General features: G+C 40.7%; 1 protein-coding gene across 3 annotated transcripts in view; it reads left to right on the top strand.

Moving 5' to 3' along the window:
* LOC113165905 (suppressor of tumorigenicity 7 protein homolog) overlaps positions 1–22,684 on the top strand; it is a 38,005-nt gene that overhangs the window by 1,944 nt on the left and 13,377 nt on the right. For 2 of the 3 annotated variants that reach the window (XM_026365706.1, XM_026365707.1), the window contains exon 2: positions 8,226–8,261. The exons of the other annotated variant lie outside the window; for it this stretch is intronic. In XM_026365706.1, coding sequence (XP_026221491.1) covers positions 8,240–8,261 — 22 coding nt within the window. In that variant the 5' untranslated portion in view covers positions 8,226–8,239. The remainder of the gene's footprint in view (positions 1–8,225; positions 8,262–22,684) is intronic. 3 annotated transcript variants of the gene reach the window in all.

Below are 22,684 nucleotides of genomic sequence, written 5' to 3' on the forward strand. Positions count from 1 at the left end.
TTAGTTCCCCTTTTAGCATGAAAATGCTGATCCTCTAACTGCAGGACTCCCCCTTAAAACTGCCCAACGTTTATTACATCAGTCACTTTCTCTCAGTTTTACTCCTCTAACTTTAATGTAGTTAGTGGTTTCTTACATTTCTAAGAAATAATTTCAGCATCCCTCAGATAACAGTATCCACTGTCAGGTGGGGAAAACTATGTCAGTTGCATTGATAAGAGCCGGAGAAATACATCCAATAATAAAACAGGACTTTTGCAGTTATGTTAAACAAAGCTGTAGTAAGCATTCTTTGTGTTGATAGAATATCTAGTTCAATTCAGGTTATTAATAAAAAACCACATCACAAAAAGTGATCTCAAGACACTTAACAATGTTAGATTTAAGACCTAACATATAGCTATATAGAATTATATATAAAACCAAACAAATCCTTCTTGAGCAGCACAAGTTGACAGTGGAGAGGAAAAACTCCAGCAGAACCAGGCTTGGGGTGGGCGGCCATCTGCCTCGATCCGTTGGGGTTTCAGTAGGCTACTGTTAGCTGGTGGAATTGTGACCTTGTGTCCATGTATGACCTGCTGAATGACAGGAAACAGTAATTTCTTCTGTAAATATTAAAACAGATAAGGCCACAATCGATTTTTATAGCACATCTTTGCTTAGCTGTGGATCTATCAGACTATAAGCTATAAAGAATGAGAATGCGAAGCCATGTTCTTTACTCAAAATGCATCATATCTTGTGGCTGCAGTGCTCTGTGGTTCGTTCAGACAGCTGCTAGTGGCTTAATTAGTTCAGCTCAGAAACCCGTCATAAAGGTTTTAATGTGTGTGTGTGTGTCGGTGATAAGTTGTGACACTAGAAAGGAAAAGCAACTCTGATTCTCAGAAACTGATACTGAAAACCCACGTCTCAAATATGCAAAACTACTTCTGCTAATTTTGATGTTCTGTTATGTTGTTTTAGGCAAGTTAATTGTCGGAGTAACGTAAATTATATCTCAACTGGATAAGTCAGAAAGGTGTAGTACTGTAGATTACTAAAAACTGGTAAAATACATCTTTCATCATCTGCATCCAGCTTGTGTATAATGTAGTGTTGGTGTAGAGTAATGCTGGCATTGCAAGCAAGCGGTTGTATATTATATGTTTTTATTGCTTTTGTGACAAATGCTGGCAGGCTGATAACTTGTATGTTTTGAGAAGCATTCTGGGCATTTTCTCCAGGCGTAATATCCCCAGATAATTAATTCACGAGTCAGAAATGGAAATAAAATCTCTTTGAAGACATTAAAGAGCCTAACATTGTCAGCCTAGGTTGGAGTAGTGAGAACAAGGTCATTCCTCAGCTTTGGGAGTTAGGAATAAACCAGTAAATAAGTAACCAGTAAATAAGTCTGGGAAAGTATCCAAAAGTATGGAAAGTATGGTGCCGTAAGAAAATAAACAAGTCCATCTATCACAGTGAAATGAAACACCCTGAATTAGATGAATGATGTGACACAATCTACCACAAATCCAGATCAGACTGGTGAAGAACCTTAATTTAGAACCTGTGCTCTGCTTTGGTAAGATGATCTCAGTGTTTGCCCTACCTTTGACATGACTGACTGCCCTGTCTGGAAAATAGTCAACATTCAAAGTCTGTTTTTTGTCCACTTACTGGTTGCTTTAACTTAGCTGTACCTACTGAGATCATCCACATCCAAAATCCTGGATTACCCTTTAGGCTTTGGCACCTTGAAGCACCAAAAGTGGTAATTCAAGGCAAACACACCAAAGCCCTCACAGCTGGCTGTCTTAATATCTGACTCACCATGCCATTGACAGCTCAGGCCAAGTGAGGAAAAGGTCACGACTGCTGTGTAGGCACCCTGACTGCACAAAATGTCAAAGAAGCTGCTAGTCTAGTACAGTGCAGCCAGTTTCCAACATGGATTTTCCCCACTAAATCTATGGAAGTTATGACAGGCATTTGAGGTAAAGTTTGAGATGTGCACTGTGTAGAACGTGCTGTAGCATAGTAAGAGAAAAGGGTTCTCATCTGTTCTGCCGTTAAGGCCTGAATGTGTTGTGGTTTTAGTTAAATGGAACAGAGCAGCTAATTTGATTTGCATGCCCTGTTAAATACATCAATTCATCCAATATGGCAACCATGCAGTAAACAGGTGAGTCACAATGTTTGCATGCAGTAGATTTTGTGTAGTAGAGTGAAAGACTAGCCTCTCTGTCTTCAGTGCTTCTTAGATTTCACACCGTATATCATCAGAAATGTCAGTGAATGTTAATTTCAGAATTTGCAAGGTAATATAGGACTTTTGGCGAAGGAGCTGGAGATCAGCAATTCTGAACTTCATAAAGAATACCCATTTGAAGGTTTGCAAAATGAGGAAAGCATGTAAAGAGTGTGAAGCATGTAGTTTCACCACAATAGAACACCAGGGTCAGGTGCTTGTTGCAATAACTACGTGGAAACTAAACATCAGTACAAGGGGATGACTACATACCAAAAACAAAGGTTAATCAGACAGGGCTGCGTTCTTTAAAACAGCCACAGTCTCAGCGACTAACATGAAGCAGGTGGTTATTTCCCCGCCCTCTGCTCCTCACCTGGCTTTCTAATTTGCATACAGAGACAGTTTGATGAATGACACGTACAGTAGCCTGTTTTTAAATGCACTTAAACTCCAGATTTGACTGTATGAACATATTTGAATGTATGCAAACAATATGTTAACATTAATGACTATGTACCTGTATAAACGAGCCTGCCTGAAGCACTCATTTGTGCCTTCTATGGCACACCAGCTGTTCAGCAGCTTCCCAAATTAAATACATAAATAGTTGAAAATGTTTTTTAGACAGAAGGTTCAGTAAATAGTATTGTAAGTAGTATCATGAAGTATTCCTGCAGGAGGATGGGAAAAGTCCTTTTGACTTCTTTAATTTGTCTGATGACTCACTGAGTCAAATGTGGAGCGTGAGCAAAGCATCAAAACCCTAGGTTTGCAAGTGGAACTGGTTAGTGGCAGCAGGAAGTCCACTGGTTGCACCTGACACTCCCAGATTTGAATGGGCACAAAAGCAGTCACGGTTGCGTTAATTAAATTTGGTGTGTCATTGAAGGCTGTGGCTATTGGACTTTGGAGATATGATAGACGAACAAAAGCTCTGTCTGTGCTGGAAGTTAGAAACCACCCTGTTGCCATTATAACTGGTGGAAAACATGATGTGACGTCTGTACCCTAAACTAAACAAGCAGACAAATTGGAGAGATTATCTGTCAGAACATTCAGTTAAGATGTGAATGTAATTTCACCTTAGCTGTGTGCTGGAAGGAGGGAATATGTGCTTAGCAAATATATCCTGAAGGGAGATTTATTTTTTAAATGAATTCATGCTTCCTGCCCTGACTGAGCTTAGCTTGTCTGGACCCATTCAGATTAGTTTTACCTTTCAAAGGAACTGCTGAAAGAGAAGTGACAGCCTGCTTATCCAGTCTCTTATTATGTCTTTTTCCTCTGTGCATCACTTCACTGGGTTGGTGTCATTGAAGCAATTTATTGATGGTGCAGGGAACATACACCACTGCAATTCTGTTGCTGTTTAAAGGTCATTTTTATAAAGGTTTGATCCAGTCTGGGGATTTGGTTTTAATAGTTAGAATAAAAATGTCTCAGCATTTCATTTGCTTTTATTGGTTGTGCATGCACCACTGGTTTGGTAATAGCAGCTCTGAGAGGCTGAAGAAGCACAGTTCCTCTTTTCAGCCAGCTGGTGTCAGCAGTGACAGTCACAGCACTCCTGACCCAGTTAGCTGAATGATGCTCCTGCCTTCAGATTGTGACCCAGTGGAGGTAATCAAAGCCTTGTTGACCTTCCTTTGTGGTGGAGTCTGGTTCCCCTGAAAGGCAAAAAGAGGTGGTGATTGTCTGGTTATCAAAAGACTGCCAATCCCCACTGTTGTGGCCATGGCATATGCTGTAGGCAGAATCCTTTTTTCACACCAGCTGGCTTTGAGTGCTGTAAATTCATTCTCATCAGGTCAGGAAATGGGACCAGTAACATGCTAAGTCTGACCACCAGAAAAAATGCATTTGGCTGAGCAGTTTGCCAGCTCCAGCAGAAACATTGATGGGAAGCCAGCCAACATGTTCCTATAATGTCTTGAGCTGGTGGTATCTTAATAGAAGCTGGTGTATTTCAGGAGGTATTTGATACTAGAATAACCAAAGTACAGAAGGGCTTTCGTGCTTCAGTGTAACAGTGACATGTAGCTGATGGCACTCAACAAATTGAACTATAGAACATTTAGCTTCTTTGCACTTCCACTCATAACATCATGCCTTGTTGTCTTGGGCTTCTGTAATGGACCGTCACTCTCCGACTCCCTCCACCTCTTTCATCCTTCTGCTCGTTTTTCGTCTCCTTGTAGGATGGCCGCACTCTTCTCACGCTTATTTATAGTTGCCTAGCAACCAGGAGGAGATGCTTTTTCGGGGTGGTACGTGATGGAAGCGGGGGCAGGGCGAGGTGTGCATTGTTCAGGAATAAAGGGCTCGTGAATACAGTTGCATTGAAGAAAGGTGATGGGAGCATGTTTTTAGGTACAGCATTCACCGAATGACGGCATTGTTCCATTACTCAGTGTCTGACTCAATTAGCGCCCCCATTCACCTGGGCTTCACTGCTGTTATGGTAATAGGTTTGCATCCTAATTATCTGTGTGGCAGAGAGAGCAGGGCCTCGTGCCATGGTGTGTAACCACTGGTGTAATGTAGGATCAAACTGTGACTGAAGAAGAAGAAAGGCTGAAGTTGATGTTTAACTTTCCTATTTTTCGTCCCGTGATCATTGCTGGCGATTTTCATGCTCTACCAGTTCATGAAAGTTCTCAGAATCACATTATACAAGACATCAAATAAACATACAGTGTTGCTTGATGTTTTTGTTCCTCTGTAATGAAGGAAATGTCATGACGTATGATGGCCTTGCTGATCCAAACCTCCTAATGGGGAAGCACACTCTGTACTGCCAGATGTCCAATTAGTTGAGTTACTAAATTAGTTTAAATCAGAACAGTGAATTAAATCAAGTAATTGGAGCACAGGTTGGTACATATGTTCCCTCAGTTAAGCACAAGATTTTTTTTTGGCAGAAACTGCATTGACAGGTAGCATAGCAGCAGCACGTACATTGAGCATTATTGCATATTTCGTGCATTTCTCCAGTTGTTACTAATAAGAAACCAGGTGGGTGTTGGATTTTTGCAATCGACTGGGGGAAATTACTCCTGCCTTGCTCAGCCCGTGATTAACAGAGCATAACCACAGCACCTCTCCTCAGCTCTCGATCTCCTTTCAGCTCATACCGGCGCTGATCAAAGGCAGAAATAGTGAAAAGCTAGTCACTGTATGTGATTACATATGTGAGTGTTTCACACAGATTCCCGCTCACAGCCTCCTCCTCTCCCAGTTGAGATAGAGCCCCCTTGTGTAATTAAAATTACCCCGGGAGATGTCTTTAGTAGGGAGTGGTGATGCACTGTAAAGAACTCCAAAATTTGTGTTTTTTACAATTCTCAGGTACTTTAGGAACGTAACCCCCACAAATTTGGGGGGTCAATGGTATTAATACAGTAACGTAGTGTATGGTGTAGCATGAGCTGTCTGTTAGCAGCAGCTCTGGGGTGCTGTGTTCAGTGACAGCACAGTGTAGGTCATTCAGACATTGGTCACTTTTAGGTCAATGCTGCTTGACCCACGACTGTGACACACAGAACCTTGTTGATGCATCTTTTTCTATTAACAATACCGATACACAATAGTCAATAGAAGAGAAATGGATTTGGATAGCTCCAAGTGGAAATATTATCTAAACCTAATATGACATTAAAAATACGAATTTGGCTCAGCACTACAGCAAAGATGTTTTGCAGTGTCGCAGGAGTAGAAAAGGGGGTTTATGCTTGAGAGACAAAGACATGGTTAGAGGAGCAGGAGGAGGTTTTGAGTGGGTTTGAGACACAAAAGAACACAGACCTCCGTCAGTACATGCTCCTCTATTCAGTAGCTGAGCTAATCCACATGCTAGCTTCACCCCATTGACAATGGGGTGCGCAAGGACGTCCGGCTGACCTGTCATCTATTTAGGTTAGCAGGCTGTTGGGCAGACTCACAACTGTACCCGTTTAAACCCAGTGTGCACCACTGCTGCATAGTTACTGGTTCATGTGTGCACTAAAGAGATGCTCCAGTCTTCATTAAGGTTTTACAGTATTCATCAATAATGGGTCTTATCACTTGCAGCAGATTCACTGCAAGAACAGCGGGGAATCTGGGCATCGTTTTTTTTTTTCTTTTTCTATCTTTTAGGGTTCTGATGAGGATTTTTTGACCTGAATATAGCAGTGAGGAGACTTTCCTTGCTATTAAATACAGGTTTTGCAGTTTCCCATTAAATTGGTGTGTATGTGTTTAACTTTAGTGATGAAGTTTTATAGAAACATGTGACTGGCAGCACCAGTATTGTTGAGTTGAAATAACTATCAGTTCCACTTGCAGTTAAACCCTTGTTAAATGTTAAATTGCATTTCTTATATCCACAGGCGTTGAATTCCTTTGTGTATTTTTACTTATGCTTTAGTTTCCATAAACATAAATGGTGTTCTGTATTTGTTGTCCTAGTTACTCCTCTGTTTATCTGCTCTGCATTTATCTGTGGGTCCAATTAAATAACGCAAAGAAGTCACATTTTTCTCTTTGGAAATAGCAGCTACCAGAGCATGCAGGTAAAGGAAAATACATGTTGAAGAACTAGTCTTTGTATGTGCACTAGTTGCATAAAAATATATCTAAAATACAAATATTTTGTTTGTGCGTGAGGCATAAAAACATTTAAAGGTTTAGTCATTTAATTAATTAATATCATGATATTTTGTAATTGCTTTTTAATCTAAAACATCCTTGGGGGGGGGAAATATTGCAAAGCAAGTACTAAATGTTGTGATTAGCGTGGAACATTTGTTTTCTGGCGCCCTGATGGCGAGCTGTGCGTGTGTGTTGTATTAACAGCAGGTAAACACACAGCAGTCTCAAACGCTCTGCTTCATACCCGTTTTAATTTGTTGAACTGACAGACTGCAGCCCCTTGCCTTCTTCACAGCTCCTTCCTGTATCTCTAGTGTTTTTTTCTGTAGCTCCGTAGTAGACAAACCATTTTGATTGGCCTGCTTCCCACACTTTTTCTCCTGTGCCCCCTCAGCCCCAGCTGCCTCCCTCTCCCCACTCTGTATCTCTTTATCTGCCTCCTCTCTTTTTCCTTTCCTTTCTCCCACCTCCTTTCCTTACTGTGCCTCAGATGCTCCTCTCATTTCTTGGCTTTCTTCATTTTTCCTTTCTTCTCCTACTTTCTGTCCCTTCTTTTCTTCTGTATTGCACGTCTTTCTCCATCCCCCCCATTCTCCACTCATGCTGCTTGGTTCTTTCCTCCCTCCCTCCCTCAATCTCTTTTCCCTCTCCTTCTGTCTAGCAGCAGTAGTCAGTCTTTTTACAGCTCTCTGTCTCCCCCTCCATTCTGACGTCACTCTCTGTTTGCATAGCTATTGTCTTACAGCAGCCGCAGCAGCAGCAGCGGCTCCTCAGCAGACTTTCAGTTTTTCACTCCCCCCTCTCTTCTCTTCTCCTCTCCCTTGGAAATCCTCTCTCTCTCTCTCTCTCTCTCTCTCCCCCCCCCCTCTTTCCTCTTTCTCTCCTCAGTAAATCCTAAAGTAGAATGAGAAGCAAGAGAGTGACGGGGAGGAGAGGATGAGAAGGAGGATATAGACTGCAGAAAGAGGAGAGATGCGATAGCTAGCCACAACCCCATCGCTCATGTCTGGATTTCACTACAATTTGCCCGTGAAGGATTTCTGCTTACCTTTATTTTTTATTTATGTATTTATTGATTTATTCATCCATAAGACCCCTTTTTTTTTTTTTTTTTTTTTTCCTTTTTGCGGTCAGAGCAACTGAGCGCATGAGCTAAGGCAGCGACAGTTAGCCGAGCTGGGGCATCTAGCTGTCTGGGAGGCAGCGACGGCCGGCTGGCTGCATTGTGTTGCTTTGATGACCCCCGCTGTGTAGCTGCCTGCTCATCAACCTCCCCTCTCTCTCTCTCTCTCTCTTTTACCCTCCCCTTTCTCACTCCTCTCTTCCTCCTTCTCCTCCTCTCTCTCCATCACAGCTCCCGGCCCAGCCATGTTCGGCACAGAGTCCTCATGTAAGTACCACCATCCTCTTGTCTCCTCTGCGTTTGTTTATGTTTATGTTGTCTTTTTGTGTCTATGTATGTGTTTTAGCTGCTGGAGGGGAGGAAAAGGAAATGGCTAGGTTTCCTCTGTTCCTACATCCCTCCTCTGCTCTCTTTTCTTCTTCCTGTTTTGCCTCCATGGTTGCTGGTGGCAGATTGCATGGGGAGAAATCTGGGATCTACCATTTTAGCACGAAGGGTCGGCACTATAAGCTAGCTGTTCACGCTGAGCTTACTACCTGCCTTGCATTCTCTCACTGTCAGCCTGTGTGTGTGTGTGTGTGTGTGTGTGTGTGTGTGTGTGTGTGTGTGTGTGTGTGTGTGTGTGTGTGTGTGTGTGTGTGTGTGTGTGTGTGTGTGTGTGTGTGTGTGTGTGTGTGTGTGTGTGTGCTGTGTGCATCATCTCCTCTCTGTATGTATTTTCACTCCTCTTTAGTGAAATGCTGAGTGCTATTTAAGTGTGTTTCTGTGCATGTGTGTGTGTTTGTGAGTGAGCATGGCAGAAGATGGATGCTTTAGCCAGAGTTGCATGGTTTCCAGAAGCATCATCCTACCCTGCCTTCTTTTTTGGGCTCAGAGTGCTGTAAGGTGTAAGCGTGTGTTTCCAGCGACTGCTGCTGCTGAAGCTAACATAGGCGCGCTGATATATGTGTGCACGTGTGTTTTTGGGCAGCGTGCACTTCCTAACCTCTCTCAGAACAGTTGCAATGTTCATCTTTAGGCGAGCTGATGTCTATAGTCTGTACCCCTTTCTAGTCACCCACCACACCCTCCCAAGAAAACCTTTCACTTTGATCAATACTGTGACGCTTCAAGGAAGTCTTAGCTGATCTAATTGATTCTGTCAAGGCCTCACAGTGAGAGTGAAAAGTAACTTATTTTTTTGACGTCAGATCATAGCTAGCACGCACACCAGCTGGAGCTCTGACTGTGGTGTGTTAGCATCTTGTCTGTTACAGTGATGGAGAGCTGTCATGCACCACTTTTCCACTGAGGAGTTGAGAGTAATTTGTGTTGTGCAGCCAAGTGGACGGCAACGTGGAGTTTTCTGGAAGTGGAGCCTGGTATAGATTACATTTTGCCAAAGCCGGGCTGAGGTTTTAGATTCTGTAATCTTGCCAAAATTTGAGGTCATTTGAGGGTCGCATTTAATGCTTCAGTTTAACAGAGTCAGTTTGACAGCACCTGTCAACTTATTGGGTATGTTTTTAGTTTTTTAAAGATATTTAGAGATCACCAAATGTATTTAATTAAACAGTTTACTTCTAATGATATTTATAATTGTAAGGAGCATGTTACGTTATAAGAGCTTTTCATTTAGTGATCAAATAATAGCTAAATGTGTCCGCGTGAGCCCTCTCATTTTTATTTACTTTAAGTTTGCTCAGATGTCTACGTTTGTATTCTACTGATCAGAGTAAGATATTGAATACCAAAGAAGATAAAAGTAAAAAGATAAAGACATACACATATATGAATTCTGTTCCTAAGGTACTCAGAGAGATCTGGAATACACATAATACTCATAATACTGATAATTTGCTTTATTTTCACATCTATAAATATTTTCTCAGGTGTGTACAGGATATGATGTTAATAGACACCTTAGCTGGGACACACTGATGTAGCGTGTGACCTTTTCTGATTATTTGGCAGATTGTAGCTTATATCCCACTTTGCTGCTGTCCCATTGCCATTTTGTCATGTGTGCAGATTGGCACAGGTGTGTTAGAAAATCATTTCAGCAGTATTTAATAGAAACGAAATGTAATGTTCTGGACCAAGGTCACAGTGCATACACTACATGGACTGCAGAGAAGATTAGTGAGTGTTAGCCAATGACTAACATTTCAGAGCCTCTGATTTAAAAGAGTGCGTAAGTGCTCAGCATTTGTTGAAACACTCATACGTAAGTCGGAGCCCTTTTATGGGCTATTTCATTGGAATTGCTTTGCTAGGAAACAGCTTGGGTCCACTTTATTTCCAACATGGCATCAGCAACCACTGTAACAGGAAATGAATTCAGACACATTTAGAAAGTTTTAGGTTCAGAGTTAAAATTAGAAATAGCTGAAGCTCGAACAGTATATTGACAAACTGTGAATGAAAAAATAAAATGGATCTGTCAACTTCTGTGCTGCATTTGATGAGGGTCACTTCGGGTTTGGTGCTGAATTGCTTTGTGGACTCTTTTCCCCTTTTCTCATAATAGCAGATGGTGGAGGTAATCAGTAGCCAGGACAATCACTTACATATGTATCCTCTCCAGTACAGAGAAAGACATTTTTTAACTCTTATTATAACAACTTATTTAAAATATCTGACAATATACTATTTTAATCTATACTTCAGCTACAGTACTTTCGTAGCATGCTGTAGCTTCTGTCATCCCCCTTCTGTGTTTGCCATGTATGTATAGTTACTTAAAACAATAGAACAGATGTTAAAGATTAAGTGGCTTTTTTCTGTAAAAAACTGTGGCAGACGTTCAGTTATGACAGAATAGCACAAACTGTACCTTTTGGATTTTAGTGACATTAAATGACCTTAAGTCAAGCTCTTATTTTCCATTCTAACTTTTTAAGCTATGTCTTTGTATGTTTTATTAACTGTTAGATTTTAAAGAGCAGTCCTTTCCTTCAATTAGGGTTAGGGTTAGCCAACATCACTTAAAAACACAACCTACTGACCCCCAGTATGAGCAGAAACGTCATCACACGCCTCACACTCTTCAGGGTAAATGCAATTACAAAGATACATACACACAGATGGGCCTTATTTCTGGCTGCAAATGTCCGAATCCCGTCTTGCTTATAGAGCTTTATGAGCAAGAAATTGATGATTCAGTGGCTCTACAATAAGTTCACACTTAATCAAAATGGAGGTCAGTACTTGCAGTTTCCTAGGTGGTATAACACTTTATTTCTGCCTGAAGGGGTATTGATTTTTTCTTTTAAAGTCATTTAAACTTTATCATTAGTACAAAATGAACAGTGACAGAAAGTGAGGGAGACGGGAAGTGAATAACTTATTACAAAAACTTCAGGATGGATTCAAACCAGTTAAATTAAATGCACCTCAGCCCATTCAATCAGCACTGCAGCTTCAGGGCTATTGATTGTATGATATCAAATTGTCTTAAAGAAACTCAGATTTATGTATAAATACGATGACAGCATAGCAATGTTGGGACAAAAATGTTGTGAAGTAGTTTGTTCCTTTGTTGATTTTGTTACCACAGTTCAAAAATCGCAGCGCTATCTCTTAGAACAGTTGGTTGATGAATGTTGGACATTAATCATACTACTAAGTATACTTAGATCAGCCACAACATTAAAACAACTGACAGGTGAAGTGAATGACAGTGATTCTCTTGTTACAATGGCACCTGTCAAGGGTTGGGATAGATTAGGCAGCACCTGAAGAGTCAATTCTTGACATGTGATGTGTTGGAAGCAGGAAAAATGGTCAAGTGTGAGGATCTGAGTGACATTAAAGGTGAAGTCTGAAAGATTTAGAGGGATCTATTAGAAGAAATGGAATATAGTATTCATTTAGTATTGGAAATGAGAATCGGAGAGAATCTTTTTCTTTAACTTAGAATGAGCCTTTGCGGGTTGCTTTCAAGGAGGACGCCATAGTGCAGTCCTCTTTGTTCTACAGGATCAAAGAACAAAGAGGGAACTTTGCATTTTCACATTTCACTAGTACAAGCTTGAGTTTGGTGATTCTGTATCACTGTTCCTTTTTAAGAGGCGTTTAAAAAAACGGCCCATGGTTATTTTGCTATAGGGTAGAATTTACTAGGTTTATCTGCAAAATAAATCACTTGGATTATGAGATGATGTGGTTAAGATTTGTATAAGATTCAGACTTGGACATGTTACAACTCTAATTTGTTTTTGCATTGGTGGACTAGGTTTAGCATCACTAAATTACTCATATTTCCAGATCTAATGTCAGCGATCTGCATCGTAAACAATACGTGCATCCAATTTCAGGTCTGTGTGTCTGTTTGCAGTGCACACACACACACACACACAGAGCAGGGAGGCCACAGTAGAGCAGACAGGAGGATGAAGCGTGCACTTCGGCTGCATTCTAAACCAAATGCTCCCCACAGGGTCGTACAGATGTGTGGCAGGACAAGTAGAGAACTTTGGGCACAATTAAAGTCAGTCTTAAATGCTGGTCAGATTGTCTAAGCTGTCCAGATCCTGGCTGCTGGAAAATCAAGATTTAGTCTTTAACTAAGTTTTGAAAGGTCTCTGAAACATACTAATTACTCACGTGTCCTAGCCACTGCAACATTGGTTTGTGTGACTTTGTGTGCTTACACTTCCTGACGTCAGCAGGATTATATCAGTTACATCATTATGTGTGTGATACCGTTATTTCCTGATCATCTGGTGTGAGTAAATGTACACTTCAGGGCCAAAATCCCCAATAATATCTACTGTTAATACAATTTCAAACCACTGTGGATTTTTATAGTGTATTGGATAAAAGGATGCTGTCTTCATGTATCGAAATTGCCTGAAATCTGAAGACTACACTCACTGAAAAAGAAGCTATTTCTGTGTAGGATTAATGTTAGATTGCCAGCAGTATGCCTGCTAAAAAGGATGAGCTCAGGGAAAGGCAATTGGCAAATGGAGCCATATTTTGATTGTGGGAAGCTTGCTAGAGTCCATACCTAAGTCATATCAGTTCGACCTTGTATAAGTGCTATTTCATCTATGGCCATTATGTTATGTTTTTTTAAGCTGGATATATTTTGCCTCTTGTCTGACAAGATCACATTATCTTACAGAGCAGTAAGATAAGCCACTAATGGGCTCTGAATTCTCTTGCTCAGGAAGCTGCAGGTTGTACGTTGTATTTGGTTGTTGCACTGTTGGTGCCTAAAAGCAGAATAAGGTGCTTACTGAAAATGGCCATTTGATCATACCCAAACAGCCCTCTGATGGCAACCAGCTGTCTCTGTTGCTGTGGTAACCCTCGTAAGAACGGCATAACGCCGGAGTGATCGGGTTTCTGTGGTAACTGCTGACTTCTGCTATTTTTGTCTCCTGAGCTCATATAGTGACTAGAAGTTAAATGAGCCGAAAAGGAGGCTTATTTTTTTTATAAAGGTCCTCTTTAAAGATTTTATCTCGTATCCAGTGAAAGAGGCGCTAATATATTCTCATGGATCATGACCTCTGACCCTAAAATCTTCAGCCATTTGGAGCATTTCATCCTAAAGCTTGTGCACGCTGTTGATGCATAATGAATATTAAATATAAGAGAAACCTTATTCTGATTGTGAAACACTGGAATTAGGGTTATTATTGTGATGGAAACCTCTCAAACTCTTGACATTATCAGCATATTATTGCCAAACTGCTTGTGCAGTTTTACCTTTTTTTTTTTTTATCATGAAATTAATTCAGCTTTTCAATATCTGTGAAAGACCTAAGATGTGACTGCTGTAAACATACTAAGATTCAGAGATTACACAAATAATTAAGATTAAATATAACAAGTGTATGGTTCCACGTGGATTAAAACAAACTTGAGTTAGTAGGACTTGAGTTAACCAGCTTGTTTGGGAACTTGACTGAAGAGCATGTTTGTCCTTTGCTGTGAGAAGAGCTCCATGACTCACGCTGTTATGCATCTGTGGAGCTGGCAGTCAAAAAGGCAATTAACAACAATGTTTATCTACTGCCTTATCAGTGGATTATTTCTGCCAAAAGGCTTTTTCTTTAATCATCAGTGTTTGACGCTGTAGAAACATTGGAGCAGCAAACTCTGCAGCCCTTTCAGGTCTATTTTTTCCTTGACTTCACTTGTTTGATAAGCGTTCCTGTTGCCTTGATCATTTGCTGTTTACTCTTGTAAGAATGCTAAACCCATGGTGCTCAGACAGAAACTCAACTACCTAACAGAAAAATCTGGAAACATTAATAAAGTCAATTTACTGGCTTTCAAAATCTCCATATGTGGACTTAAAGCTGGTTGTGAAACTGTTTAGCAGACCGGACCAGCTCCCAGGCCATTAGCCGGTGCCATCCATAACCTCAGCGGTCCACAGCCGGTGCCAACAGTAACAGTGTGGAGACACTTGAGTTTCAATGATCATAGGCTTGGCCAGTATCAAGGGAGGTGAGATCATTCTGTTCCTCCTGACTTCAATATCAACATGCCTCCCCACTCACTGTGGGTACTATTACGTTTGTTTAAAAGTATTTTTAATGTAGCTGAACATAAGAATGACTGCCTTTTCTGGATTTTCACTGGGGTTGATTCCTAGCAAGACCACAAAAGGCAAACAGCGTTTACTTGTGAGGCGCTTTTTGTGAAACTGTCCACTGAATGCCATCGTGTGTATCTTCAACAATTATTATACATATTTTCATCCATTTCCTGTGCAGTCGTTTGTCTTTTTAATGTTGAAATTTAAGAATTTATAACAATTGAAAATATTAATATGTCAAAATAATATAACCAACAGAAAGCTTGGAGTAATTCTGATATTATTAAGATGACATTCAAGTTGACGTGCATCCCTAGTAGCTTTAAATTTCCTGCTTGTCTGGATAATGATACCCCTAAAAATGGAGTAAGTAAGAGGCCTGTCAGTAACATTGATAAAATATCTCAGTGCAGCTAACTGCAGGACATAGAACAGGCTGCAGACTTGTGTCATAGTTAGCTAGATTAGTTGGCTGTGAAATGGTGAGGCGGGAAATAAAAACATCACTGTTCTCGGTGTACTCCCTCAGCTGTAGTCATTACTTGTGCTTGGCTCCTGACAGGGTAGCTTGCAAAATGAGGCTAAATATGATTAACGTTCAGGACTGCATGTATGGACAGAATATGGTGTATTATTTGGCTGATACAGAACTCTGTTCTTGGACAGTGTTTAAGAGTGAATTTAGGGGGCTGCCACAATGGAAAGGATAGCTTGGTACTGGAAAACCTCTCTGACAGAACAAAGAAGGCGTCTCATTTCTCTCTTCTGTGATTGTATTTAAATTATAGGTCTGCTATAAAAGAGGAATAGATTGCGGAGACAGTAATTTGACAGCGTTTGCACTTATTTTTCAGTCTGTCATCATGTTAGTGATGTGTAAGCACCAGCGTTCAGCTGTTAATGCAGCAGCTGCCTGTATAATTTCTTGTAGCTGTAAGTGGTAAACACCTGGATTTAAACATGCTTGGATTATCTTGCGTTTGACAACACAGTTAATGATCTGTTTTACTATTATTTAGCATTTTAGATTTCTTTAAGAAGCCTTACCTCATTATGTTGCAGAAATATTTATCCTCTTTGTCAGACTTGAGCTCTCAACCCTGGTTAGTACTATTGTTGGTAGAGGAGGAGTGTTGGTGAAAACTGCTCGCACGATAATTCTTCTTGGTGGATAGTCAAGGAAGTGCAGTGATAATTGAATCGGTTCAGTGGGATCTCTTAGAGTAAATCACCACATTTGTCATCATCATGTTCAAACGGTAACATAGAACTGCAGCTAACCTTGTCAGCCATTTAATTTCACTGGGCTCTTTTCCATCCTCCCTCTACAGTATCTCAGTAAGCCAAAGAAAGAAAGAAGGCGCCTTGATCTGATCAACGGATCAAGTGGGAACTTCTGTGTCCAGTGTAAGCATTTATATTTAGTCATTGGGCAACCGACTTACAAGTGAGATACAAGGTACAAGGCAAAGGATGGGTATGTGTAAGGAGGTTTTGTCTGAGGACCACAACTGGAAACCCCTTCGCCCACATGGAGGGTTTACCATGACCTTACCACTACCCTATTCAGCCGATAAGCAAATGATAATGTTTCACCGTGTCCTTGCAACTCCTGCTGAGGGGCTCTAGAGCAAGGCACTTAACCCCCAGTTACTCCACTGGAGCTCGTCAGTGGCCATCTGGAAGGCTGGATTGATACTGCTAGGAGGAAATGTGTCTCATTGCTTGACTTTTAAAAGGTCGGCTGGTTAGAAACGGACGGTCGGGATAAATAAAAATATTTCCATCACAATAATCACAGAGCTGGAAGACTGAGTCTTGGCTATGTGTAAATCTGCACCAAGCAGCCGCCATTCTCCTGTAAGGTCATTTAGGGGTTGTCATGGTTACCTCTGCTGGAGGAAGCTAAGGAGCACCCTGCCCCCATCCACCTTCATTAAAATCCATGTTATTGATTGGCTGGACTGGTATCTACAGACACCCCCCTCAACCCCAACCCCATACTTCTTCTGTTGGGTTACTAGAGGGAGAGCAGGACAGAGCTGGCATACAATTGTGTCGGCCTGCTGTCACTCACACACGGCAACCAATCGTGGAAAACAAACTGTGCCAGGGGCCCCCACTAATACATGTGGTCTGTGAAAGACGGCTAGCTGCTGCTTAGATTGCTGTATGGATGTGGGGAGACGGTGTTTTCTGGTGGAAGAGAGAAGAGAATCTCACTTTCACTGCATCTTTAACCAAAGCTATTTTTATTTAAGCCTTGTTAGTGTGTTGGTGGCTCCAGTGGATGTTTAATTGGAATGGAGGGTAAGTAATGTGGTGTTGCTTCATTTGGTGTGCTGCTGTGTGTAGCTGGGAACTGTACGGTAGCCGTGTTTCTGATCTTTTCCTCTGCAAATGGCCTTTGTATTGTGTACAGCAGGTGGCCCTGTACATTTTGTATTGATATTCATGAAGTGGACACTTTGCACAGCGCGTGGGCGAAGGCCTGCTGGCTTGGTGTGTGTGTTGGTTGCCTCTTTATGTCTTAGTTGTACAGCCTATCTGTGTTTATGCAAGGGACACACTAGCTCTAGTAGCTCATATCTGTGTTTACAAAGTGGCTTGTTGAGCAGAGCCAAATTAAGCCCAGGATGGGGAGAAGGAACGGCATTCAATCTTTTTATTTATTTTTTGTTGATGTTCCGTCTGTTTGTTTTGCTTTGTGTACTCTGTGGGTATGGAAATAATTAAAAATAAAAGGTTGTTTGACAGATTGTGTCAGCCCCTCGCACATCTTGGTTTTTGTGCGCAACTGCCTGTTCCATCAGCCTGCAAGTAAAGCAGAGAAAATTAAGAAATTAATTTCCCTTCCCTTCTGTCCTTTGTGTTGTTTTTCCTAGTAGCTTTATTGACACACAGTGACAATAATGCTAAAGCATTAAGCAAAGCAAATTATCCATTGCATTAATTTGGAGTGCATCATGGCTGGGAAGACAAACACAAATTATACAAACTGAAGAGAGCAAATATTGGTGAGCAGTGACACAAAACTGAACCAATTTACTTATCAATAAAATAAATAGAAGACTTGCTTACTTTACAGCCAGCGAAGATACTAAAGATACTACTCTTTTAATTTCAGAGGATTTCTACAGATTCAGAATAATGACTGTATTCTCTGTGTTGTAGAGACTTAAATACAAACCAACATCAAAAGCAGTGAAACCTAAACACTTTTTTTGTCACACTGTTTAACTGCCAACTCTTCATTCAGCTAATATTATCTTGGTGTTTCTATACTTGAATGCTCTGCAAGAAGAAGAAGGAAATTAAAAACTAGACATGAGATCTAAATCTGTCATTAACTACTGAGTATGCATCTTGTCATTTAGAAAACATGTATTCAGTCTGTCAGAGTGCATGTATTTATAGAACGACTCACGTTGTGCTGTGAAGCATTTTCTATATTAATATGTTGGTATGTCTGTGGTTGACACCTTCTTATATTCAGGATCTTAGTTGTATGAATTTAGAGATCATTGTGGTGCATGTGCTGCATATCCATATCGCACATCCACTTATCCATGAATACCTTCGAACTCAAACACAGGTACTCATGTACAGAAGAATACGCAGTAACATAGGCAGAAACACCAGGGTCCTTACACACAGAGAGACCAGCCTATCAGCTCCTGCTGCTGTGACAGATGCTGGCTGCGTTCTGTCTCGCTCAAAGGTCAGCAGAGGTAGTTGGACCCAGACCGGGTCTGCTAGCAGCCCCATCAGTCAAGGCAAGCCACATGAGCCATGCTATGTGGTGCTCCCTAATTGTGCCTGCCAACAACCATTGCAGGCATGAGCAGCCCAAAACGGAGCAACTAACAGGTTAGGATACAGACAGCCTGCTTTGTCTTATGATAATGTTTGACATTGATGCAGCGCTGCTCTGTGAGGATGCTGACATGACAACTTTCTGTTGTGAAACTAGCTAGGTTTTGGATTCATTTCCTATGTACTGAAAACAATATACCACTTTCTGAGAGAAAAGCAATTACTTTGTGTGTGTGTGTTTGTGTTTTCAGTCATTGTGTTTAGCTGTTTCTTCTCTATTGCAGCTCAACAGCCACTGTTGAAGTCAGTTCACATCCTATATGGTTGATTAGTGCAGACTTTGGATTTTAAATGTCACAAATTCAGATTAATGCAACAGGACATTGAATCTAAACATAAAGTTTTGATTTAGAGTGATAACAAAAATCCTGAAAGTCACTTCAATACAGGCCTGTCAGGGCTTCAACAGGAAGGTGAAGGAAGTCAACTGTGTACACAAGTGATCACAGTTTCTACTAGGTTTGTCTGATGTGGATGTAAACATGTATATCAAATTAAATCTGAAAGTCAACACTTAGATTTATTGTTTCAAATTTAGTGTGCTGGAGTACAAAGCTAACAAAACGTCTGTGTGTGATTTCTGATATCACAGTACAGGGTTGTTCAGCTGTTTATAGTCTAAATTCAGTACTTTTGTTCCAACAATAGTTTGGCCTCTATTAAAGATAAATATTGATGTGTCAATTTCAAATACCATAGGCTGTATATCTGTTATACATAATGAGATATACTTCCCTCTTGTTCTCTTTGGAAAGACATAGACGTGTGTGCCCGTGCATTCATGCACGCGATTGTATGTTTGAATGTCTGCATGTTCACGTGTAACTCAGTGTGTGTCTTTTATCATTCCAGTCAGGCCAGCAGTCTGCAGACTGTCCCCTCTTCAGTAAAGGTCACATCTCCTGTTGTCTCTAGTGACATTTAGTCTGTCTTTTAGAATTCGTCCCTTCAATTCATTATATTACCCTCCCAGTAGGCTTCTTATTTACCAATATAATCTTGCAGGAATGGAAGAGGCCATAATATAGAAAATAGTTGCTAGCTGCAGCAATTAGAAATGCAAATGTGATTTGACTATTTTTCCTTTCTGCTTTTTTGGTAATTGAAGTAATTGTTTCCTTCCTGTAGTAATCTTATGTAAAGAGAATTTCAGTGGGTGAACATGCAGTACGTAGTCATTGACACAAACTGGAAACAGTCACCGTTTGAACCAGAACAGCAGAATCACGCTGGTTATATTGTGCATGCCAGGTTATAGGAACTCTCATACAATTGTGTCCATTGAGCTTTTACAGCTTTATACGTCCTGTACAAACATTCTGGTTTAACGCTGTAACCTGTCTAAACAACTTCTTGTTCTGATTCCAGAGTTAGAAACAATGCTAACCTTTATTTACTGACTAAGTCTGTAAAATGTCTCCAACTGGTAATAAATGTCCGTCACATGTTCCCGGAGAGTGAGTTGAGATTTTTGAATGACTTGTTTTGTCTGTCCGTGACATATTTTAAATAAATGACTAAAAAGAAAGTTCTGTGACGTCCTCTAATATTATTAGATGTGAATAGACTGTATGTCAATTATAGCTTAATTTACTGGTTTGATGAAGATAGTCCAGACCATTGTGAGCCAGACAGCAGCATCCTCTCATCAGTGCATGTTAAGAGCAGCTGTTCGGCCTGTTTGACCACAGGCCAATTCCTTTTCTGCGAAGACGAGAGCCTCCACTTCACACCAATGAATAGACGTCCAGCTGCACTTAGTTTATGCACGTGTGTGTGTGTGTGTGTTGGTCTCTATGCGTATGAGACTGGGGTTCATCTGAGTGGGGTCTTTGTCCCACCCTCGCCTTATCTTCAGTGTGATTGCTAAGAAATTAACATGACAACCCAGCACCCCCACCCAAATGCAGCAGTCTAGAGCTTGCAGAGCCAAATGTAGGAGGAGGAAGTCAGATGATGGTGCAAGTTATATTTTTGTAGTTCTGACAAAAACAAGAATGTACTCAACCACCTTTACTGCTGACATTTGAGGATTTGGTGGTTTCACAATGACTGACTGGTCAAACATACAGAGTCAGACAGGTTTTATACCCACACACTTATCTTAAAATCTCAACGAATCTCAGGACCCAGAGTTCATACAGAAAAACTTTACTCACACATATGGAGCCTCTGGACTTCTAAGCAGCGCTATATTGTAGGATTTGTTTAAGGAGCAGTTAATTTCCCTGAACAGATAATTATTTAGATGCTGTCCATGTCATATGATCTTAATCACTTGAGCTAGCTTTTCTCCTCTAAGCTCAGATTTCTGTAGCTTATCAGGTAATCGATGAAGGCTCTTTACCTGCAGCCATCTTAACACGACTGGTGTTAAAGCATTAGAAATTTAAATCCAAAAAACATTTGCATTGTTATATTGTATATTTATGAACCGAAACAGTTGGTAGATGAACAGAAGGGCCACAGATCAAAAAAGCTTTAATTCTTAAAGATGTATTTGTAAAAATTTGAAAACCCGAATTGAAATCAAATAGTGAAGGAGGACTTCCTGACATTGTTTTGTTGTTTCATTCTGCCATTTCTTCAAACACTCGGGGTCTGAAACTAACTTGCAACAGCAGTACAGGAATCTCCATATGATCTGTTGTATTAGCCGTAAATATGAGAAGAATAGAAATACTCTACTGCTATTGCCAAAATGGGTTATAATTGTGGTGGTGGCTGGTGTTTAAGGGGGAACACCAGCCACTGTAATGCCTGATTGATATGGAACATTAACTCTGAGTTGTAATTTTCCACTTGATAGGATCTGATATAACTGACACGAGGAAATAAATTGTGTAGAAACCTGACATTGCTGTCGAGGGAGTGAAGGGCAGAGGGAACTGTCATTTGGGATGTAAGATTTTTGTCTTGTTAAGCTTAAATCACTACTTACAGTGGCAAGAAAAAGTATGTGAACCTTTTGGAATTTCATGTTTTTCTGCATTAATTTGTGATAAAATATGATCTGATTTTCATCTAAGACTATGAACAAATTGATGATAAACAAATATGATGTGCCTAAAATAATAGCACAAAAAAAATTTCTGATCTCTCGTCAGCTCAACCAGGGGCTTCTTGTAGCTGTGGATCAGACCTGCACATCGTTCGGAATTTTAACGCATTCTTTTTGCAGAACTGCTTTAGCTCTATCATATTCTTCGGATGTGTCGTGTGGCTCTCTTCAAGTCGTTCCATAACATCTCTATTGGGTTGATGTCTGGGCTCTGACTTGGCCACTCCAAAAGGAGGATCTGCTGTTTTCGTTCATTGTCCTGTTGCATCGCCCAACAGCTGACGTACAGACATTCTCAGATTAGTGATTAGTCTGAAGATTTTTTTGACACATTTGGGAATTCATCTTCCCCTCAATCACTACAAGCTGGCCAGGCCCTGATGCAGCAAAGCAGGCCCAAATCATGATGTTTCCTCCACCATACCTTACACTTGGGATGATGTTTTCATGATGATATGCTGTGGCCTTTTTACACCAGATGTAGTTCTGTTTGTTCTTTCCAAATAGTTCAACATAGACACAGATGTTAGCCAGTTCCAATGATGCCTTCAAATCTTTGGCTGTCACTTGGGGTTGCTTTTTCAGTTAGTGTTTGTTGAGGTCTTGGGGTCATTTTGACTGGCCGCCCCCGTCTTGGTAGAGTAGCCACAGTCCCAAAGTGTCTCCATTTATAGATTGTTTGGCAGCTGTGGACTGGTGAATTTCTAAAGTCTTTGAAATTACTTTGTAACCCTTTCCAGCTTTTTGTAAATCAACAACTGTTGATCATAGATCCTCTGAAATTTCCTTTATCATTCTTTTTGCAGCCTTTTTTGCACGATCTTCATTGTTTTACTGTGCTTAAAGTGTATTTGCATGGCTAAATGTTGTACTTCAGTGAAGGCTGCCAGTTAAGCCTAATGTCCTCCTGGGTTTTCTACACCCGGCAAATTCTCCCTCTGTAGTTAAAGCCTGCTCTGGTCCCCTGGTGTTGTGTAATTTTACGCGTAGCGCCAGGTCTCTCTGGGAAATGCTAAACACTGCTTGTGGATGACGTGTTTTCTTTTTCTTTTTTTTATTGTGGTCTTTTGATGTTTTTCTCATAGTCTTCTCTGTAGACACGTCCCAGTTTTACGTGAACATCCAACATTTCATTCTACAAATATCTGGTCTAAAGTGCTCTCCGTTGGTGTGGAGGAGAGATTTGGTTAAGTATCTGAAAGTGAGCTCTAAACT

This window comes from Anabas testudineus, chromosome 6, assembly GCF_900324465.2.
Source record: "Anabas testudineus chromosome 6, fAnaTes1.2, whole genome shotgun sequence".
Classification (NCBI taxonomy): Eukaryota; Metazoa; Chordata; class Actinopteri; order Anabantiformes; family Anabantidae; genus Anabas; species Anabas testudineus.